Source organism: Phalacrocorax carbo, chromosome 6 (assembly GCF_963921805.1).
Source record: "Phalacrocorax carbo chromosome 6, bPhaCar2.1, whole genome shotgun sequence".
In the NCBI taxonomy this organism is placed as follows: Eukaryota; Metazoa; Chordata; class Aves; order Suliformes; family Phalacrocoracidae; genus Phalacrocorax; species Phalacrocorax carbo.
The window spans coordinates 47844527-47867361 of record NC_087518.1 but is presented as its reverse complement, the minus strand read 5'-3'; the positions used below and the strand labels follow the sequence as shown (position 1 = coordinate 47867361).

General features: G+C 36.5%; 1 protein-coding gene across 1 annotated transcript in view; it reads right to left on the bottom strand.

Annotated features, from left to right (window-relative positions):
- AGBL4 (AGBL carboxypeptidase 4) overlaps positions 1-22835 on the bottom strand; it is a 984974-nt gene that overhangs the window by 572997 nt on the left and 389142 nt on the right. Inside the window, exon 5 of the mRNA XM_064455128.1 lies at positions 15108-15324. Coding sequence (XP_064311198.1) covers positions 15108-15324 — 217 coding nt within the window. The remainder of the gene's footprint in view (positions 1-15107; positions 15325-22835) is intronic.

The following is a 22835-nucleotide window of genomic DNA, read 5'->3' as shown; positions in this document are numbered from 1 at the left end:
ATCTTGGCGCTTGCAAAGAGCACAGAAATTTAACAATAGTAGCTACATATAAGCAAATTTTCATTAGATAATTGGATTATGTGACTACAAAACATTCCCCTTTTCTAGCATCCCTGGATTCCAACAGTTGATCTTTACTGTTTCATTTCTTCCAAGGGAGGTCTTCAATACAGATCATGATGAGGGAAATAATTTTATTTTGGGGTATATTAAAATCATAGAATGGTTTAGATTGGAAGGCACCTTTAGAGGTCATCTAGTTCAACCCAAAATAGATGTCTTAGATTAATAAATGGCAAATTATTAGGGGCTAGATATCCATTCTGGGAATGTAACACTATATATAAATTTTAGAAGTTCTCAAGCATCACCTTTCTTGTGAAAGTTCACTGAGTGTGGTAGAAACTTGCAGATGACTTCAAGAAGAATTAAGACACTCCTGAGTGCATTCCTTGGCTCACTTGCAGACAGCTATAGACATTAAAATATTAAAAATTGCCTTTGAAACTCTTGTCATGAACTATCATTGACCCATGTTAGCCTCTAGTCTCAGAATCGAGGTAAGTATTGCATATTTCAATCCTGTTTAACACAAACATGGTCACATTCAAGTTCTTTGATATGCAACAGTTGCTCTAAGGCTTTTGTATTTCACAATCATTCATCATCTATAAAGAAAAGGAATAGCCTTAGTTCCAACATTACCAATACATGGGGAAAAAACCCAAAGAGTTCTGCATATCCTTCATTCATCACAGACATTTTCACAAAAGTTACAGTGGCATTGAATATGTTTGGACCCTAATTTGAAGTTCAAAAAGCTAAGACTGACCTCTGAAGTAATGGTAGCAATACATATTCCCAAATCTTGTAAGCATCATCATTACATGACCCTATTTGTCACAAGTGTCTTCTGAATGTTAAGTAAGCACAAAGGCTGTATGTCATCATGGGCTCATCTGTGACACTGAAAGACAAACAGCTCCTGGAAACATCTACATGTATCTTATGGTAACGGGATGACCTCATCTATTTTTCTCAAAGACTTATGTCCAGTTTTTCCCTGCTCTTACTCCTGGCCATGGCTCTGGAGCTCCTGTTTCCTCTACCATATTAAATTATATGAACCCAAGGTGCAGGAAGGTGCAGGGTGATTTTACAGGAGATAGGCATTTCTTTGTACATAACCTTAATATTTCTTATGCATAGTTGCCTCTGTATGCGTGCTGCTGTGAGAAACTCCCAATTTCAAACAAATGAATGCTTAGTCTGCTGAAGAAGAAACTACATCGGAACTGTTCTATCTAAAGAAATCAGAACAGAAGCCAATCTGAACAACGTAATGCATGTGAAATATTCCAGTAGGTCCCACACCGATTTACCCAACAGGTAGTCAGAATGTATCTACAAGGTGCTACTGAAGCAGTTCGTGTCTGTCTTTCTTTTGGTTTTTTGATATTGTTAAGAGTAGAGACCTGTGTTGAAATCATGTAATGAGACAATAAATCAAGATGATACCTGAACAATTTAGTTCTGTGACAGTAAAGATGTTAATTATATTCTCAAAAGTAGCATGAAGCTTAGAAAAAGACACAGATGATTTAATAACTTGTTTAATTCTGAAACAATTTTGAGAAAACGTTTTGGACGTAATCTAGGAGAACCTTTGCTGTAATGAAACACAGCACAGGAGAGGTCAGATATCAGATCTTCTTGCACCATTGCCTCTGTAATAGACATTATACTCAGAAAGAAGGTAACTTTGATGGAGAGTGAGTAATGAGACTTATAACCAATGCTTCAGTGTAGGTGTCAAGAGAAATGAAAGAAAAAATGGAGACAGTTTTGATAATAGTGAAAAGAGCTTTGACAAATTTTATAGAAATTGAATGCAATATTATGAAATACTGTGGTACTTGACTGTGGTACTTCCAGATGCTCTATGGATTTAAAAAAATAAAAAGAAAAAGAAAAAAGAAATTAAAGGAGAGGTTTTCCAAAATTAGCAACAAAAAATATTTTAAATAGTACTGTTTGGAAGATAGGAAATGTGAAAATTATCACATAACATATTTTCCCTTACAGAAATTCATGCCATTCTAGTAGATTCCAGTTTATTGTTAGGTAGCATGTTTAGACTTGTAATGAATACGACCTTCTGAAATCAGAATACATCCACATGTAATGCTTTAAGATGCAAAAGAAGATTGGCATAAAATAATTTTCTTCTGTGCTAGAATGAGAGAAAGAAATACAATGGACACCTGAAAAGAAGAAATCTTGGCTATATGTTATTTATTAACGTGAGAATTGTTTTACTCTTTTGGCATTCAGGATGATTCGAGTAAACAACATATAATCAGTTACTCAGCTGTGACATGGTGAAGGTGTCTCCTAAAGAGATTTAACTCAGACTGTCCCTGGAACAAAAGCTGTAAAATTTCATATTCATGTTGGCTGCAAATAGGGGTGCAGATGGGTATTCCCAGCTTATACAACATAGTATGAAGCTGCTGTAAGGAATTCTATCCATGATCATTGTTGAAATACGTCTGCTACCAGTGGTATACTGGTAAGTTAAGTATGGTCAGGGAGATCTGATGACATGTGATCAGTTCCAGAGCTTTGCTATCATAACACATTACTTTTATGCAGTAGACTATGATCGTTGCCTTATAATCGTTATGGATTATTTTTAATCAAAGAAAGAAATTTTTCAAACTCCAAACACTTTTGTTATTTCTAGTAAATTTCTATGTAATAACAATTCCCAGAGAAGCCCAATGTTCTGAATTGTCTGTGCACATGGGCTCCCTATTCTCTTAAAGACACCTCTCTGGTGTTTTCCAAAACTTATATATGGTATACTGCTGTCAGAGTAGAGGCTATCGTACATCCTAGCACATGGAGCAGATTTCAAATTACATTCAGCAGCTCCTGAAACTAATGAAAAAGGGTATCTTTTGTGAGCTAGTTGTTTATAGCTATTAATCACCACCAACCCATAATCTTTGTAAACCTCTGGTTGTGATTCATCATTACTGCAGGTAAAGTTAATAATTTGTGACAGTATGAGAGAGGAGAGGTCTCATCGGCATTTTTAAAAATATATAGACAGAAAAAATATTCACTCCCCTAGGTTATTTAGGAAAAGGGATTATGGAGCAACTACTCTGTGGTCACCAGTTGCAGGAGAGAACTTACTTCCTTTCAGAGTAAGTTTTCAGACGCAGCATGTCAGGAAATTTGTGCCATTATTTGGAAATACATGAAAATAGGGTAGAAATAATTTCCAGAAACGTATTTGTTCTCCAGATGATAAAAAATGAACACAGGTGCACTTCTTATTAGGTAAAGGAAAGATACATGAGATCAGGAAAGGATTTTGACATGCAGTCCTCGTTCAGTTCTACCAAAAGTGTGCTTGGCTGATACTAGAGATTTTGGAGATGGTTGGTAGGTTGTCCAGGAGCTTCACAATCCAATCATTTTCCTTTTTCATGATTAAACTTTCTAATGAGCAGAGAGTGGCTTACTTGCTTTGTAAGATACATACATACACAAATTCATTGTAGTTTTAAAGGAAGTCCAGCTCTCTAAAAGAATTTGTATTTACCTGTATTTCGCTGGGAAGATGAAAAATCTGAGATTTCAGAGACCGCATTCTACTTCATTATTGTCATAGCAACAAATGATTTTGAAGCATTGTATGCAACATCTATAGCCATTTGTAGTATAGCTCTAGCTACTAACTTGTTTCTGTTAATGGCCAGCATAAACTAGTCTCTATACTCTTTTGAATTTAACTGATGAACTGCAAAACAAATGGTTATACTTAATAAAATTATGTTTTGCCATCTGTGCCCAGTAATGAGAAAATCTGAGTTATAGTGAAGGAAAAGAATGACATTTTCTGCCAAAAAGATCAATGCACCCCACCTCTTTGTCAGTACTAAATTAGACGTTACCTGTTGCTGTGTGTCGCTTTTATTGGTTGCCATGGATAATGGGAATTTCAGGCAAGATGGGCATGTAGGAATTCTATTTGACCATGAGGAATATAATACACTTTTCTTTGTCTTTCTCTGAGCCTGTGTAATATGAGTCTACAATGTTATTTGGTCTGAGTGCATCCAAGTCTTATTTATGGGAGGAACATTTTGTTCAGCTCTGCAGTGTTATTTGCTGTTACAAAATCTTATCTATTTCTATAAAAGAAATCTAGAGGATATGTGCAGTTTTATTCCTAAAGCTCTGAAGGATTTCAAAATCAGCTGGAGCTGAAGACAAATCTGGTGCTGCCACAGTATCTTGTAAGGATGATTACAACAGCAGAAAACTACACCATTAAAACATATTCTTTTTTCTGAGTTTGCATTTTGAGCCATTTGCTATCTTGTAAGTGAGGATATATAGTCTGTATTCTTCATAAAGATAAAGACTCCACCACAATTAAAAAAAAAAAAACAACAAACAACAAAAACAACAAACCCAAACAACAACAACAAAAAAAAACAACCCACAAACTTTTATGAGGTCTCTGGGACCCTACAATATCATTCATTCCTATAAAAAGACATGGCCCTTATGCAGAAGACACCGAAGTACTTTATGTTGATAACTTGGTTGCCTAGAGCATGGTAAAGATCTAGACAATTTCCTTAAGCTTTAGAGAGGAAGACAGGCTACTGGGCAACATGGATATTATGCATTTCGACTCACTGTAGACAAAGAAGACACAATGCTTTTGAGCACCCTGTTTGGAGCAGTAACACTACTCTTGTTCTACACATACCTTTCAGATTTTGAAATATTCATTGTTTGGATTTATATCTATGTCCAGGCCAAAGACATATCTTGATGTGCCTTGCTGTATTGCCAAAATATGTCCTATTTTTCCAACACAGTACCATCAACCTCTGTTTTAGTCTTCATCTGTTAATCTATAAAGTGCCCTTAATCAGTCATCTTTGACACTCCTATAAATTTTCCATCAGACATAACACCTTAAAGACCATTTTTCATTCTCAGGAGGCAAATAAGAAAAACAGACCTGAGATCCTGAATCACAAGAACTGTGCAAAATAGCAGACTCCATTTCTAATTATTTTCTTGAACACTGTGGACTTTGAAGAGCTCAGCAGTTGCAAATAGGGCCTGGCTTCTGAAATATTAAACTACTTTTTGGTGTGTAACTGACAAAAGCTGGGCTTCAATTTTGTGTATCAGGACTTCTGAAAGAAGTTGTTTCTAATTTTGGCTTATCAAAACTGCATGTGAAAATGTGTGAGTGCCGTGACAACACAAATCGCGTGCACTGTCCATGGTCCTGACAGCGATTTGACGACTCGATGCTGGCGTGAAGCTTCATAGAGACTAGCTCTGTTTAGTGTGGCTAAACTCCGAAAATGAATACTAGAGTCTTTACCACAAACTGCTTCTAAATGATCCAGGTTTCTGCAATAGTCTCCTTCCCCATAAAATGGCACTACAGTCAGAAGAATGTTATGAACCTTAACTCAGTGATATTTATGCAGTATTTTGGAGGTTGTCAGAGCAAATGTTCTGAAAAAGTCTGGGTTTTCCTTGATGACAGGCATAAGACTTTCCCTCATTCCATGCTGCAGAACAGTGCAGCTTTCATAAATATAGAGAAGACTAGTTAATATTTTAATTCTAAGCAACTTAGATAAAAAAAAAACAACAACCCACAACCTTTAACAATGTGCAGCTGTTACTAATGAACTAAGAAGCTGATTAAAAATATCATGATGGAATTTAATGCATTATTATAATCCACCTTAATGCAGAAAATCTAACTGGGAAAGAAATACATGTATTATAAAATCCTGAAGTCTTTATATTTTGAGTAAGTAACAGTCCTCTTAAAAGTTAACTAATTAAGACTAAGTGCAAAATTGGATGCAATTAATGTGACATTCAAAATAAAAAGGGATAAAAATTACTTCTGAAACTGATTTTTCTGTTGTGCACACTTATGAAAATTCCTGAAATGGATGGTATATCTCCTTTGTCTTCCTCCATGTTACACATTTATTGGAACATCAGATAAGCCAGTTCAGAAAAACAAACACTTTCTGTAGGAAGGTATGTCCACAATTCTAGGGAATTCTGAATGAAAACTTTTAACTGGGGGCCTAGGGCTGAATTATTTTCATTGAAAATGTCATGTAACTGAGACCTTTTCAATCTGTGTTCATTTTCTCAGATTGTTCTCTGCTGCCACAGTATGGTGCTCAGCTGCTGTTTGAAAACATGAAAAAGAGGATCTTTATCAGAGAATGCAGTTCTTTTCATGTACCAATATGATTGGTTGCCATGTAAGATCTCTTTAAAAGAGAGTATTAGAAAGGCTTTAAGCTGTACCTTACATTTTGTTAGAAGTGAAATAAAAACAATTTTCAATTAAGTACCTACCGCTTTACATTAAAAAGCTCCTGTCTCCTTGTGTTATTTGTATGTTATTTTGTCTTCAAAACAAAGATAAATATTGCTTTCAGTATTTGTAGATAATAGCAGCACTTCAGCAGGAGCTAGGATTTTCTAGAAATACACTCTTTCTTTTTTTTGGTACTATTATGATGCTACTATTATGGTACTATTATGGTACTTCTAAAATAAAATATGTTTGAATGTAACACAATATGTTAAAATAGGGATGGCACTAGCCTCCCTTACATGTAAGTTTGATGCCCTTCTTCATTGCACTATTCTTGGATTCAAAAATACTTTCCTAGCAGTGCAGAAAAGTAAAGGGCACTAAAACCACACCGCAATCAAGAATGGATCACAGGCTACATGCAATGTCTCCCAGCTATATGTTCTAGAAATCCATCAGGTTGTCATGAGCCTTAGCTCTTCTCTTCAAGTATGTATATTCAAATACTTGGGGTCAACAGTAAGGATGCACTTAGCCAGCTTGGGCCACCAGAACTACATTTCTTTGGTGTACATTATCTTACAGTCTGCATCAAAATCCTATTTCTTATTTTCTCATTCCTATGTGATATAAAGATATATCACAGATTCCTTTCTGCAATACAAGCTGAAGACTTTTCGGAACCAACTTTCAGCTTTCAAAGCTTAAGGACCACAGAGATAAAGTCTCATGAACATGTGCATGACAAGGACAAAGAACTCCAGGATTAGCATAGATCTCTTATGCAGAAGGCCTCAAGTGCACACCTTACTCATACACTACAAAAAGGACTGCTGAGCAATGGTGGGATTCACTTTATGCACAGATATTAAGCATATTTATAGAGAAAAGCAAAAAGGGTTGCAGAATACATTACCTGAACCAGCTTCTCCAACTTGATGTGGACAAGCGATGAAATATCCAAAAATGAGGTGACGGACAAATAAATGCTTCCTTGAATCAAACTGGAAACTACTTTTCATTTGTCGAGTTATTTACGTATTATCTATTAGGTATATACCATTTCAAGTGGGGATATTAATCTGAAGGGAACGTAGAGGATGGTACATAGAAACCTCAAACCCTGACTAAATGTGACAAAAGTTTTTGTTTGTTTATTTTTGAATGTTTTATTTGTTACATTATGTTTAATGTGGAAGTAAATGGCTTATAGTCTATACACAAAAGTCTTAAAAATCTTGTGCAGTGGGAATTTTGTAATACTGGAGAGCTATTTGAAACTATATCTACCTCATTGTGAATTTGTTTTATTCTTACCACTACAAGGAGTGAATGAAGTCACTAGCCAAATCCATTGGCTATCAATGACTGGCAAGTAAATTCTTTCCATATCCTACAACCGGATCTCTAATTTAGTTCTCAGCTTCCGTGGTGTCAGTGTACTGTAGGTAAAGGTGAAATGTGAGACAAGCAGGCCCTTGGGAGCTTATTAAAACAAACATTTAAAAAGAACTGAAATATAAGTCAAACAATAGCCAGATCCATTTACATTCATATAAGACTGAAGACATCATTACTCCTTTTTACTTTGTAAGTAGGTTTGGCTGGAAACACTGAGAATCTGGGCTTAAATTCTAGAAATTTTTTTTTCTTATTTTTTATCATGTAGTCGTGTTGTTACAGTGGTAGTACAAGATAATGGCAAAACATTAGGGCACCAGGCCTTGATCCTGCAAAGTGTTGATTGTTCTGACCTTGGAGCTTAAAGGCATTTTTACACACATTTAACTTGATGTCATGAACTGTGCTAGTGACTTCAACAGAACTATTTAATACGCTTAAGTTTAAATCTATGCTTAAGTATTTTGCTGGATCAGAGACACAATGCTTGGTTTACACAAATCATGTAAACAAGATTTTGCCTAAGGTATTAGAGATTTTAATATATTATATTTACATTATATAGCTATTATAAAGCTAAATCAATAAATAGTTCATTCTTTGGTTAAATTAAAAAGCATAAATCCAAATCCTTCAGACTGAGCAGACTTTAAAATTTTTAGATAAGCCTTCAATCCCAAGGTCTCAGCCCTGCAGGTAATATGGGGCAGGCTAACCATCTTCTGGGTCTACAGTCAAAGAATACAGATTAAAATACAACTCCAATCCCACAGGTGCATTACACAGCCACTACTCAGGAGGTCTAAATAGAAACCAACTCAAACATAGTCAAAATCCCAGCAGAGTCAACGCAGTAAACGTGCTATGGGGCAAATGTAGCTAATAGCTCCACATAGCACAACTTCCCCTACATGCAAGTACATTCAGGATCACTCTCAACATGGTAATTATTGCTTAATGCTGTGCTACAAAAGAGGGAAAAGAAATTTCTGTAAATGGAAGTGAAAGAAGAATGAATGTATTCTAAGGTTTTCACTGGTTTCTGAGAGCCATAGCTATCTTCAAAATATCTGTATGTCCTTCCAGGCAACTAGGTAGATTTTAAAATCATAAAAAGCTTTGCATTACTGTACATACAGGACCTCAGACTTGCTTTTTTGATGGAGTTATAATTGGTTGTACTATGTTATTTCCCAAGCACCAGACAAGGAGTTCTAGTGAGCAAGGCACTAAACACAGAAAGTAAAATAGGTGTTTCCTGTCCCCAGAAGCTTAGGGTGCAGTAACTAAAGGCAGCTTCCCAGATCTGGGGGTTGAACTGACTGTGTGGACAAAGTTTGTTTCCTATTGGGATTACAGCTATCACACTGAGCTGTGTGGCACCCAACCAAGTAGTATAAAGTGCTGAGGACAGGAATGAGTAAAATCTGCCTCTTATCTGAAATTTGCCATTGCCAAGAAACAAGGATTCAGATGCTGAAATGCATTCCTGCACTTGGGTGTTATTTCAGGCATGTCAGGACAACTGACTAGATCATTAATGTTTCCTCTCCAGGTTGAAGCCTGGACAAAGCACATATCGTGCCAGGTTCTCTGGAAATGCGGGCATACATGTTAGAGGATGGAGCAAACAGAGACCACAAAAGACATAAGGACAGGGAAGACAGGTCATAGACCAGGATATGAAGTTACATGAAATGGCACTGAGATGGGGATATTGAGTGCACAGAAGAGAACATGACTACCTTGTGCGGTCCTGGTATTTAAAAGACCTAACAGCTATTTTGGATTTTCCCTTCACAACTCAAAGAGGTAAGGGGAATTAATAGGAAAGAACAAAGCAGAATAAGTAACATAGGGGCAGAAAACAAAGGTCACAACTTTCCTCCTGTAGTTAGCTTAGGAAAATATAAACTAAATGGAAGGAAAAGGGAAGGTAAGTTTTGAGGCAAAGAAAGGGCAAGCCCGATGAAGGACACGTGTGAGTGAAGGTGAGATGAAGAGCCTGACATGGAAATGGAAGAGCTATGAAGCAAAAGGCCAACCCACACAGCTACAGAAAGTCCAGTGAAATCTTCAGAAAGGTCACTGACTTTCCAAAGGTTTTCCCGTGTAACTATAGCATGAAAGGGTGCAACTTGGGACCTACACATGAAAACAGTTTGTATAGACTAATATCACCATATATAATTCATTTACTGTCATTGCTTTCAGGAGGTTTTCTTCTTACAAAGTGGATCATAACAGATTTTCTGCAGGTGATTTCTTAACTCAGTGGATTCTTTATCCTTAAAACTTTTTTTTTTTTGTGAGTTTCAAGCATTTTTTATAGGAGTTTTAAATATACAAGGATAGTTATAAAATCTGAGATGCCAAATTGACTTAAGATTTGAAACCTTCTTCCCAATTTAAGATTTTCTACTCATAGTCATATAAACAACAATTTATGCAAATCCTTCTAGAAATTATTTTACTATATGAAACAGTCCTCTTTCTAGAATTTAAGAAATAACCAGCTTATACATTTAGTAACCCTGCACAATATTATTTGTAAATTATGATTTTAAGTTTGGGGTTTTTTTTTCTAAAACTATATATCACTGCCAGCTTAAAGCAAAGTATTTCTTGTTTTTACCATGAACAGTTTTAGATATCCTACAGACAGAAGGCAACTTTCAACAGTAATGTAGTTTCACCTATCTTTCCCTCTCTATGATTCCCACAATCCAGTTTATCTCCCAGAACTTCCTTTAAATTCTATCAAAGACATTTTCCTTAAAACTGATGGTATAGAATAGTTCCCTGTTATTTTTCATGCTATTTATGTAATTTCCCTGGTAGCATACTGTGCTATTATATACTATAAATCATATTTTATTTTGGAAAGAACTGTTGGTGGTGTTATTTTTAGGTCCAACTCTACTTCTGCTGAAATCCAACCCAGCTAAGAAAATAGTTGCAGGAACATTTAAAATCTCATGTACAGTTTTGGGATGGTTTCCATATTACAAATACTGTGGGAACAGCAGTACTATATGAGTAAATAGATACACCACTGAATAAAGAGAACGTGCCCTGAACATACATGTAGGTGCACTTTCACATCCTAGAGAAATGAGAAGTTGGGTTTACTTTTTTTAAGCATTATTTCTGTGGCCTTTTTCAGAACAAGTAAATTGCCACAAATTGCATTTAGATGACATTTCAACCTAGTTGCAGTCAGATCCATTGGAAAGCACAGAATCTGATAGCAACATGATTTCAAAGGTATGATACATTACAGTGAAGCCTGTAACTTCTATTTTTTTCAAAGACAAAGAGTATACTTTTCTTTTACAGAACTGTTATTATATAACCTAACACTGAACATAGAAATGGGAAATTTAACCTTAGAAAAATTGTCTATTTTCTTTGCTTCATGCTTTAAAACAGTCATAACTGAGCAGTTAAAAATGGACCAGTAGATATCAGTAGGACTGATCAACTATTTTTACTGGGGTACCCAGTCATTTAGACAACAAATAAGGGATATTTGATGAATGAACCAGCAACGTGACATCTGGTGTGCAGTTTCAGAGTTTTAGGCCCTCATTCTGATCTCTCTGATACCAGCAAAAATCAGGAGTAACTTATGTAAACTAAAAGCATGTACCAAAATGGTGTGCAGTCAGAATAAAGCACCTTGTGTTCCAATCTGTTACACTCAGTATCCCATGTCTGACTTAAGAGATTGGCTCACTTACAGAGCTCTACATTAGATATATTACCTTCTTGTTTTAAAATATGTATGTTTAATATTTAATTTAACAGAATTCCATATTCCAGTCTCTACGTACTGTGGAAGTCCCTTTGAGGCTTGTGGTTTGTATGTGCAGTTGCAATTTTCCTCAAGTGTGATTTGGAAGCACCATTGCCTAATAGGGTGAAAGGAAGTATCTGTCTCCAATTAATCTTGGCTCTCTTTTGAGTGAGTAATGAAAATACTGCCTGGCCAGTGGCAATTTGTAAAGTGGGATGTAGGAGCTGAGCCAGGCTCACCAAAATGCATTTAATATAGTATGTGTGACAGTGGAATACTGTAGAGGTACAGGTCTCATCAACTGTCCATACACTTCAATAACACACAGCTAATTTACACTATCACCTTCAAATAATGACACACTCGAAAATTTTGCCAAGTCTGAAATATTGTTTATGATGCTACACGTAACTGCTACTGCACATGAAACCATATAATTATCATAAAACAGGTACTGTAAATGTAAATGGAGCCTGTGCTTATGTTTTCACAAAATGTAAAAATTATTTTTCGTTATATTATGCTGTACAATATTGCATAATATATGCCAAGATGACAGACACATCAATAATATGCAAAAAACTAATTTCACAGTTTTAAAAACTGCTCACAGATTTTGAACTTATGATCTGTTGGGACAAACTGTAGAAAGTCTGAAGTTACCTAAGGCCAACAATGGCAGAATGAAAATGGCAGTTTAAATTATATCTGGGTGACCATCATAGCTAGCTTGCAGGAGAGACTATTTTCAAGATCATTTGGCACATCTAGGTTTTGGGATAGCTCCCTGAAGTAAAAAGTATAAACATTAAAAGGTCAGAAATAGAACAGCTAAGTTATCTATTCACACTGGCAATGGGAATCTTTGCCATTTGGCTCTGAACCACTTCGCCATTCTGCATCCTAATGACAATTACAAGTCCCATACTGATATTTCACTTTCAATTTTCATAGAATTAATGAAAGTATTTAAGGAGTTAATGGAGGCATAGTACTTTCTTTAGAGAAAATATGAAATTAGATTAGAAATTAGATTGCTTAGAAAACATTACATGCAGCAAAATGTGCAGTCAGAAAGCCTTCAGGAGTAATCATCTAAGCATGGTTTCTTGTGACTTGCATTTTACTGTTCCGCGACAAAGAAAAATAAAAAAGCCCCAAAGATCTGTGGTGAGATACTGTTGTCTCCAAGAGGCACAGTTCAAAACTTCATAACTCAGAAGAAGTGAAATTGTTTCAAACCATTCTCCCAGCCTCACAATCACAAACTTCTGCAGGGAGCTGTAAAATTCCCCTGGAATGAACCAGAGCGTATCAGTGGCTACCTGGCAGCTCAGCAGATATGCCACAGCCTTTCCCCAACATGTTACCCTGCCTCAGTCCTGTGCCCAGCATGAGGACTTCAGAGTTTGTCCTCAGACGGCATTGTTAAGTTGCCTTTCACTGTGTGCTACCAAGGGTATCGTCCCTTTGCCAGGAATAGAGCTTTTAAGGGTCTCTTTATGCCAATCTGATTCCTCTTATCTTACATAAGGGGCCAGAGCAGGGACGGAGCTTGCTTTCTTAGCTCTAAATCTATCCTATATGGCACGCAATTCTCTAAAGTACAGCGAGCTTCTGCTTTGATGAAGCACTGTGCAGCGAAGACTGAAGGATCCTGTTTTTCACCATTTAAAGATGTATGATAGCAACAAAGCTCTATGTTAAAATATTTAACTCGCAGAGAACTTATGGAAATTGTCTATTCAAGCTCAGCAAAGACATTAAATTACCAAGCTGTTCTAGGACAGTTGTGTGTGGAGAAAAGCCAGAAATGGTCTGAGATTGTAATGTTACTTACAAAGATTACAGCATGAGCCTGATTCAGAAGCTTTTTAAACAGATCAGCATGGTGAGCTGCAAAATGTTACCATATCAATTTCTGCAAACCATACTCTGTGTGTACATATAGATATAAAATCAGGACTTATACACAGCACATTTCCTGCCACGTTTTGAATGGCATCTGTTTGTTTAGTTTGCTGAAATATAAAAAATAATATTTAGCAACTACTGGTAACACAATGTTAACAAGATTTAAGAGTATAGCCCTGTCTGTCAAAATGCAGATAAAGACAAATCCTTCTATCTCAGTGTTTTAATCAGTCAGATCAGGGGTTTGATGAATATGCAAATGTGACTGTTTATACACTAGTTTCAGAGTGGAAGGAAACAAATTCGGTTTCATTATAGAATTAATGACAGCTCTGTCCTCTAAGATTAATAATTAAAATGCTACACACATTAAAACAATAGTGCTCCTTTCTCCTACCCTCTGAACATTTTACTTTTCTATTTTTTTAATACCCCTTTCCCTTATAATTGTTTGTCCTTCTAATTGGAATGATTAATAATTAATATCAGTTCAGGGATATGTAATAGTCATCTTTAGAACCAGAACTGAATTTAGCTGACCAAAGGGTTAAAAAATGCCTTCCTTTGTTAATTCTGTTTTTTACTCTTCTCCATAAGTTAATTTTTCCTGCAAGTTTTATGGCACCACAGAGATCTCAATGGGCTGCTCTAATGCTGGAAGACTTTTATTTATTCCACTGCAGGCTATACATATGATTTCATTCTGATTTTCACAATATATGCTGGGATTCTTTTTAAGGCCCCAGCTGCTGGGATCAGCAGCCTTCATAGGAATCGCAGCTTTCTTTTTTCTGACACAAACACAACAAGTTTAGACAAAATCTAATCTCAGAGAAAAGATTAAAAATGTGGGACAAGTGCACTATAAAGCCGAGAACACAAAAGGAAAAAAAAACAACCCAAGATTTCAGCTATTATTTATTAATCTAATGATTTCTGAGTTGGTATGGGAGTGGCTGAGTCATGCTTTCCAAATCCTCAGGACAGGCAACATTTCAGAGAAAGGTTATAGCAAAGTGAGCAGAAGTTCAACTTTGCCATTAACCCTCCTTCCTGCACCACAAGAACTGTCACAATTTAATTTCATGTGGCCACTAAGATCTACACTAAGACCACTAAACCCCTTTTAATTTCAAATCACCAAAGCAGACACTTTAAGACTAAAATAGGTAGTTTGTGTATGTTTTGCATTATTTTACCAAGTAAAACTATACTGTAGTTCCAAAGACACATATTTTCTTCTGAACAGAAAAGGTCTTCCAGAAAGACAAATAGACAGAGTACCCTAAAAACCACTTTTCTTCGATAAAGCTGTTTCAGTTTCATCTTTTAATGTCTTTAGAGGTGAATTGATCCTAGATGGGAATTTAGCATTGCCTTGCATATCACAAAGGAAATATTTTATGTGAAATTAAATTAGCATTTGTCTATATTTCACCATGCAGGTACGCTACCTCATGTGTCATTGATAGCAGTAAAACAAATATGTGCATGTGTGTACTTTAGCAGGGATGATGAATTATACTCTATAAGCATTTAAGGGTAGACATTCATAATGAAGCCTGCTAGTTGGCAAGCATGCCTATTACTTACCACACTGCGTCCTAGCAATTCTCTGCAAAAGTAGTCCATGTTCCTCCTTTGTAGATTGTCAAGATAGTGCTGAAGGCGAGTATAGGTATAGGGGTAGCAGTAAGCAAATTGGTAAGTGTCATCCTCTCGGTCAAAGCAAAAAGCAAATGACATGACATAGTTCTTCCTGTGGTCCGGGCAGCGATAGTAATACACGTTTTTAGAGGGTATTCTTTGCCTAAAAAACCAAAAACAATATATATATATATACACACACAGACACACACCGAGGCATATGTATACATTGACATAAGAAATCTGAACAAAAAGGCTATGTGAAATTCAAATTTCCTCTGAAGTAAACGAAATGTAACAGCTTGAACAGCTCAGGAGCTGGTGAGCAGATCCCAGAGCCTGCATTTCAGAGCGCTCATGCAGACAAGCTCCATGCCAGGGGCCTGTGCATGGCACAGCTACTGTGCTGGCACACCAGTCACCACAGGGACTGCAGCTCTCTCCAGGTGCCCAAGCTGGCAGAGTCACCATAGCAGGGGAGGGCATCACACAACCAGAAAAATCCACACCCAAGAAGTGAAAAGGATCCACAGGCAGTTAAGCTATCCGCTACTTTGCTATCGAGCTGGTGCAATCTCATACCACTACACAGGCTTCAGCCAAACCTCTACCTGGAGTGTGGCTACATCCTTTCATACAGGCCTAATTCACCAGCACTGAGATGAGGCATAATTAACAAAAGAATGTCAGTATAAGGCAACATTAACAGAACTGTTACTGAAATTCAGGACATCTTCATATATTTATTATCCTTAATAGTCAGGTGATAATATCAACACCTAGCCGATGAATGGAGGAAAGGATAAATACTCGGGGTGAAAAAAATGCCAAAAACCCAAACAAAAAAATTCAGGTATGGAAAATAACCCGGTCCTAAATTAGAAAGCAAAGAAGAAAAGAATATTTGGTCCTGTTCCAAATTGGACCGCTGCCCTCCTTGAGAGTTCTGGCTTATAGTGCTGACAAGATAAAAATGAATATACATGATGATAAATAATTATAATAGAGACATTTATGTCATTGTTATCAAACTGGTATCTGTTTAAGGACTAACAAATGTCTGCCTGATGTCTTTCACCCAACTTCAATTATTCTGTTACTTCTCAACAGAAATTAGTAACATTTCAGAGGTGGGTCAAACACTTGTTCTATAGTAGATGTTCAGTATTTGTTTCTGCTCTTTCTTAATTTCTTAAATGGATTTTCTAGCTTTATTTAAATAGGAGATCCTCTAGTCATGCCATGCACTTGTAATTTGATGTAAGTAACTTACCAGTCATGTTTGGCAACAAAACACTATGGTCCTGCAGACTCTAACTGATTCAATTACACAACATTATAAACAGGTCTCATCTAACGATCGGAGCAGCTAAACTAGGATCATGGTGAGGGAAAACATAATAAGATTTACAGACATAGCAGTAGTAATGTGTCTCATTGTAATAGTTCCGAGAAGCTGGTCTACTGCAGAGCATCAGTTTTGGCCTTTCATTGCTAATATGAAATACAGGACAAAGCCCTCTCATACAGAAGTATGTGTTTGCCAATTAGCAACAGTTAAGGAGTCTGATCAGCAAGACTCAGGAGCTACAAAGAGAAACAGAAAGAAATTGAGATGTTCTTGAAAAAGTAAAGTAAAGAGCCAGTCATGCAGCTAATTAGACTTGAAATCAGAATTTATTTGCCCCTGTTATTGACCTCGTTCTTGAACATTCAGGACTTCAAGAATTTACTTCAGCATTTTTTGTTAAATAAGACCCTTGCTTGTTACTAAGATCTGAAAATTATTTTTAAGCCACAAATATGAAGGACAAAAAAACAATTCTTTTAATTATTTTTTTTTAAAGTATCAGTAGGGGAAAAATGCCACCAGCCGTCTGCATGCAGTACCCTAACCTAATAGGGTTCTCCAGTATCTTAACATATTTCTATCATTTGCCCTTACTCTGGAGTGCTATAGGACATCCCTCATTTGATCTGAAATCAAGCAGATGATATGGCAGTGGGTAAATGTATTCTAGCTCCCAGTCCTCAAACCGTAATGCAAGTTTAAACAGTATGTTGCTGAGTTGTTGAACTTTATTTGTTTCCAAATTAGCATGGGAGAAATAATAAAGGACAAGCCTCACTTTATGCTATAAAAATTTCATGTAAAATGAGACCAATAGGAGGAAACTCAGGATTTTAGAAAAGCTAATGAATGAAATTCATCTGCTGATAGTTAATGTTTAAATGACACATAGTTCTCCTTGGTTCAATAACTTTCTACTTTTACGCAAGTTGAAGACAACTTTGTTAATGTATTAAAGGCACTTTTGATATTTCATTCCCTTTCCCCTTCATTATAGAAGCTAAGCATCTGTTTTATTATCCACTTTGACACATCACTTTATGGCTGCATTTGGCTATTATGGCTAATCTTGATTTCTAGGACATCTGGTATTGACATTTCACTATCTGGTGTCTGACACAACAGCAGAAACCATCCACAGTTCCTAGGTTTAAATTCACCCTCTCAGGGCAGAAAGTGCCCAAACTCTTAATTTAAACCGTATCTTCCAAAAATAATTATAATAGTACTCCTGTCACTGCTAATCTATTTTTATCTCTCCTAGCACTTTGTCACTGCTAATCTATTTGTGAGTCATATAGAGAAAGAGAGTTAGTGTTTAGATACCAACAGCACATCTTACACACAGGAGCCTAATCAGATTGAGATCTTATCAGGGAATTAAAGAAAAAAAAAAAAAGAAAAAAAAAAAAAAGGAAAGAAAAAGAAAGAAAAGAGACACAGTGCTAGATATCACCAACTGAGTTTTTGATAACGAAAAGACATTGCTCAGTTCTTGAATTAACCTTTGTGTCCTAGACACACTATTGTTTACTCTTTCCCTTTTTTGTTCTATGCCTTCTGGAAAAGGACACCCACACACTGTGGCAGCAGCTGCTCCTATTAATTTAAAGCTATTACAAAAATTAAAATTAAACCCAATTACTTTGGCTGGTTTATAGCCGGGGAACGGCTTAGTCTGATTGTTCCCTCTGGTTATGGACAAAAACAATATTCCTACCTACAGGCAGCTGCCAGTGGAATACTAATGCATCTAGGCCTGGCAGGGACAGATTCCGAATGCAGAGTCTAACTGCATTTCTTACTAGAGAAAAATATCTTATCACGGATCTGCAGAAACGCACCAACTTCTTACACTGTAAGTCACAATGAAGCTGATTTGTAGTTAGAGGTAGGAAAGCAAAATGATGGTAGAAAGCTTAATGCTCAGATTTGTCATTTTGCATTTCCAAGCAGCTCGCACTAAGAAATGCACCCTGCTAATTGATACACAACTGCCTGGATTTTGGCACTTCTCAACGGTTATTTAAAGGGGAACCACCCCAATTCTAAGTACAGCCGCAGAGCACAACATGCAAGCAACTAATTTCCAGCCTGTTTTTAGAAATATATTTACAGAAATGAAGCTTAATATTCTACATCATTTTGAAACAAATTCAGAATGCTGAATCTTAAAGATAAATGTAAAATTCTTTCTGTCAATGGAAAAAGAAAGCACAGAAACAAAGTTTTTCTCTCTATTTTGACCTTCATAGTCCAATGACAGTTGAAGGCTTGAGCCAGTGGCTTTGAGTGTCTTCTCCTCTCATCTGACAAGGTAGCACTCCCAACCCAGCAGATTTCTTACTCCAAGTGTGAATGTACATGTGTTTGTCTGTTCCTATATGTTTGTTACACTGCAGTCTGGAGTCAGGACATTTACTCTGTTTTGGTAGCATGCAATAAGATCATATTTGTCAGTTTACAAAAAAAAAAAAAAAATTGGAGTCCTCATTTGGTCTCAAAAACCAGATAACTTCAGAGGCCCTGGGATTTACTCTTTGCTAATACAACAGGCGGTGAAGGGTATTACACAAAACTGAGCTTTAGAAATTTTATCCTAACTATACTTCTATTTTGAACATAATTTTAATTTCAACTCTAATAATTGTGATCTTGAAGGCAAATATTATCTGTTCTGCTTTTTTTGGGGGGGGAACAAACACAGGATGGTGGCAGGGGTGCTGGTGTGTGTGGCATCTATTGTTTAAGTTTTAAGCACATAAGGGTGTTAGTCAAATCCTTTTGTGGTACAACACAAATAATTAAAAAATCTTGATCTTTGGAGCACTTTCCGTCCCGCCCCGTTGCATGACCAAAGCAGGGATCTCTTGCCCAGCCGAATTCCCAATGACTTTAATGAGCAGCCTAAACAGTCTTTGGACGGCTTTTAATATGGCACTCATGAAGTAATTATTCAGTTCCTTGCCTCTACAGGATTGGGTTAGACACATCACAGTCAGTAGACTTCAAAGTAAAATGATGATCTTTGGAGAAAAAAACAAAAAGCTGTGGGTGTTGTAAAAGATCAATGGCCAAAAGAAAAATTAAGTGATCTGACTTGTAGAGAAATGCTCAGTGTAGTGTTAGCTGTGGTGGCACACTGCGGTGATCATTTTCATTTGCCATCAATTTGCAGATGGAGAGATGCAACTTAATAATTTACAAATTTCCAAGCTTCCATATATAATGCAAAGAGATGGGCCTGAGTCACAATCTCAGAAAATTATGCCTAAATTTTAAAGAAATTTGAAGTACAAAACCTGATGCCAATTCAACTTTTGGAAAATAACCTTCAGGTATTTATTGGCACTACCCAAAATACTAGATCTAGCTACTCCGAGTGTTCAAATTTTACTTTTAAAGCTGGATATCCCTATTTATTAACTGCAAAAAATCCAACAAACTCTGGAGAAAATATAAGAAAGTTAATCATGCACTGCAAACTCCTCTTCTGGAGGCAGCACTTTCAAATTGAAGGCCTTCCTGACTTGTTTCTCTATTAGTCTAAGCCATTATTTTTCATCTTGCTTATTCTTGTTGACAAGCGGAGCTGACCATCTTCAAAATTCCTAGCTTACTTGTGACAAAATAAGTTTGTAGGGTTTTTTCTTGCACATAATTTTATATTTGATTCACAGAGCATGGAGTGACAGTGAATATGTCAGATGGTGTTAAATATTGTTTACAGATAACTGAATGGGTTTTGGCACAGCTAACTCAGTTTCAGACACTGCAAAATAATTCCTGCTCTTATTCTTGCTAATATGTATTAGAATCTTCTCCAAATATTTTTATCATTTTAGCAGTATACTCTGCACCACAAGGTTTTCCACCTCTCCCAATACCTGGTTTCTACTTCTAAGTATAAAAATATTTTGTAATTCAATGGCTTTTGTTAAAATCAGGAAATCTATGCATTAAGCATACAGCTTCCAAGGCTAACCTTAATTAAAGGGGCTAATAAACCTTTCTAAGGGTTAACGTTAATTGAAATAATTAAGTAACCTTTATAAGGATTCCTAGGGAATTCAAATAATAGTAAACTGTACAAAAATTGCTTGTAAACGCTGCATTCTTTACAACAGCAAGGGGAAAACACTGAGTTTTTCACTATTTCGTTTTTCCTCTAAAAATTAATTAAATAATTAAGCAATGAGAAGGCACATTTCATTTTTTGGAGCATTTCTGCATTTTAAATGTTTGTAATAAGCATGGTAAGACTTATTCAGTTCTAGGTACCTGCATCAGTGCTAGTCTAAACTGGCATACCTTTTTTTTTTTTATGAGAGCTGCACATCAGACTAATCAGTCCCCTCACCTGACACTGAGATAGCAAAAATATCCTGAAAGTACATTATTATTGTTTTAATACTGGAAAGCCAAAACCTAGACACAGATTTGCATGAGCAAATGTTACGAGAATAATTCCCCTCATTTCATACGTGCTTGGATACATTCAGGGGGGACTTGCTAAGAAAGGCTTTTAACAAAACTGTATCTTCAACATAGTGCAGTGTTCTGACAAGGAAAATTCAGTGGTGAGGAGAAACAATAAACAGAAAATAGGGGTGGAAAATGTACTTTGTCCTGTGTTTGCAAGATATCTTACAGAAACATGGTCCTTGCCCACATGCCAGTCTTCTAGGTCCTACAATAATACCAATACCAAAACATAATGAAACAACTCTACCTAAAACCAGAGGGAACCAGTGGAAATCATTACCCCTAAAAGTGACAAGAAATGCTGAGGAAAGGGCATACTATGTGGGAAGCGCAGTGAAGCAGTATGGAAGCGTCCTTACCAGCAGATTATGATTGTAAGATATAAAGCAACGCTCAAAACCTGTCCCTGGGTTCTGCTGGTAGAAATGAAATCATCACCCTTCGATTCACCAGAATATGCATAACATTATGAAGGGGAGGGCTGCTAAATTCTAAGCTGGCAAGAAATAATTTTTAAAATCACTTAATTACTTTTTAAGCAGCTTCATAGAAACAGAGCAACACTGCATCCCTGAAAAGAAGTGCTGTTTCAGGTTCTCCAAACTTCAATATGTTTTTGTGGGAGGAGGTTTCTTTCAGTGTTGTCCATCACTCATCTATCTTCCCTAAACATAAAACATGTTCACAGAGGTCCAGATTTGGCACAGTGCCCTCTTTTGACAAAACACTTTAATATGTCTTAGGGGAGCTGTCAGCTGATAGCAAAATCAAAAACCTTTTGCCAGCAGCAGGTACAAGTGGGGTCTCCAGGAGACAAGCAGCCATTTCCCTTCTTATCTGCCTCCTGCCTACCCTTATAACCAAAACTATACTCCCTCCTCCATCTTTTGTTTACTCTGTCCAGTTGCTAAATCTTAAACTGTAGTGACTTTCCTCTGAAGCAGTAGTTCCAACACTGCAATTACTCTACATAAACTCTCTTTTAAACTGCAGGGATAATGAATGGTGCTGATTTTTTCTGCTGTCAAAATATGATTTGCCTACTGACCACAGGTGTTCCAGCCATGTATTGCTTCAAATGCAATATCTCCTGACAACTTCAGAAGACGGTTTGAAAATACTGACATCAGGGAGAAAATAAGCATATAAAAAACAGAAGAAAGCGTATCAGAAAGGAAGATAGGTTAGGAGACTGAAAGGAGAAAAGACTGGCACACCACGAGCATACCAGCTTCAAACTGGCCAGAAACAAGATAATAAAATGACTTAGAATAAATGACTTTTGAGGCTTTCCCCTTATCTACTGTCTATGAAAAACAAAACAAAACAAAATCATACTCAAGAGTATTGCATACTGGACAAATTTTAGGAAAGGCTGCTCGGTGAGAAATAATTTGTTCCTATTCAGAATCGCTTCAAAATATGCTTATTTCAATCAGATTCTTCTCTGACAGCCAGTGCAAAGGAACTCAAACAAATTTCACCAAACAGTTTACCTACTAGCATAGTATTTTACTATCTTCATATCCAAATTCAGCATTTTACTCCATTATTCTTTCCTGTCTCCAGTCTAATCTGACATACAATCCCTCCAGATTATGTTGACTGGAAAACACATACTTACAGGATCATACAGGCTATAAAACTGAGTCCTTGCAGTGTTTGGATCACGTGTTGGCCTGGGAATGAGGGACCAACCTCAATCCCAAATTCAAGTCCCTGAACTGCACTACCAGTAAACCACTGGGTCAGCTCTAATAGCCTCTTAGCCTCAATTACCTAATTAGTCTTTTCTTCACTCTCCTTTTCTCCTTTTCCCATCTGTTCATCTATTCCCA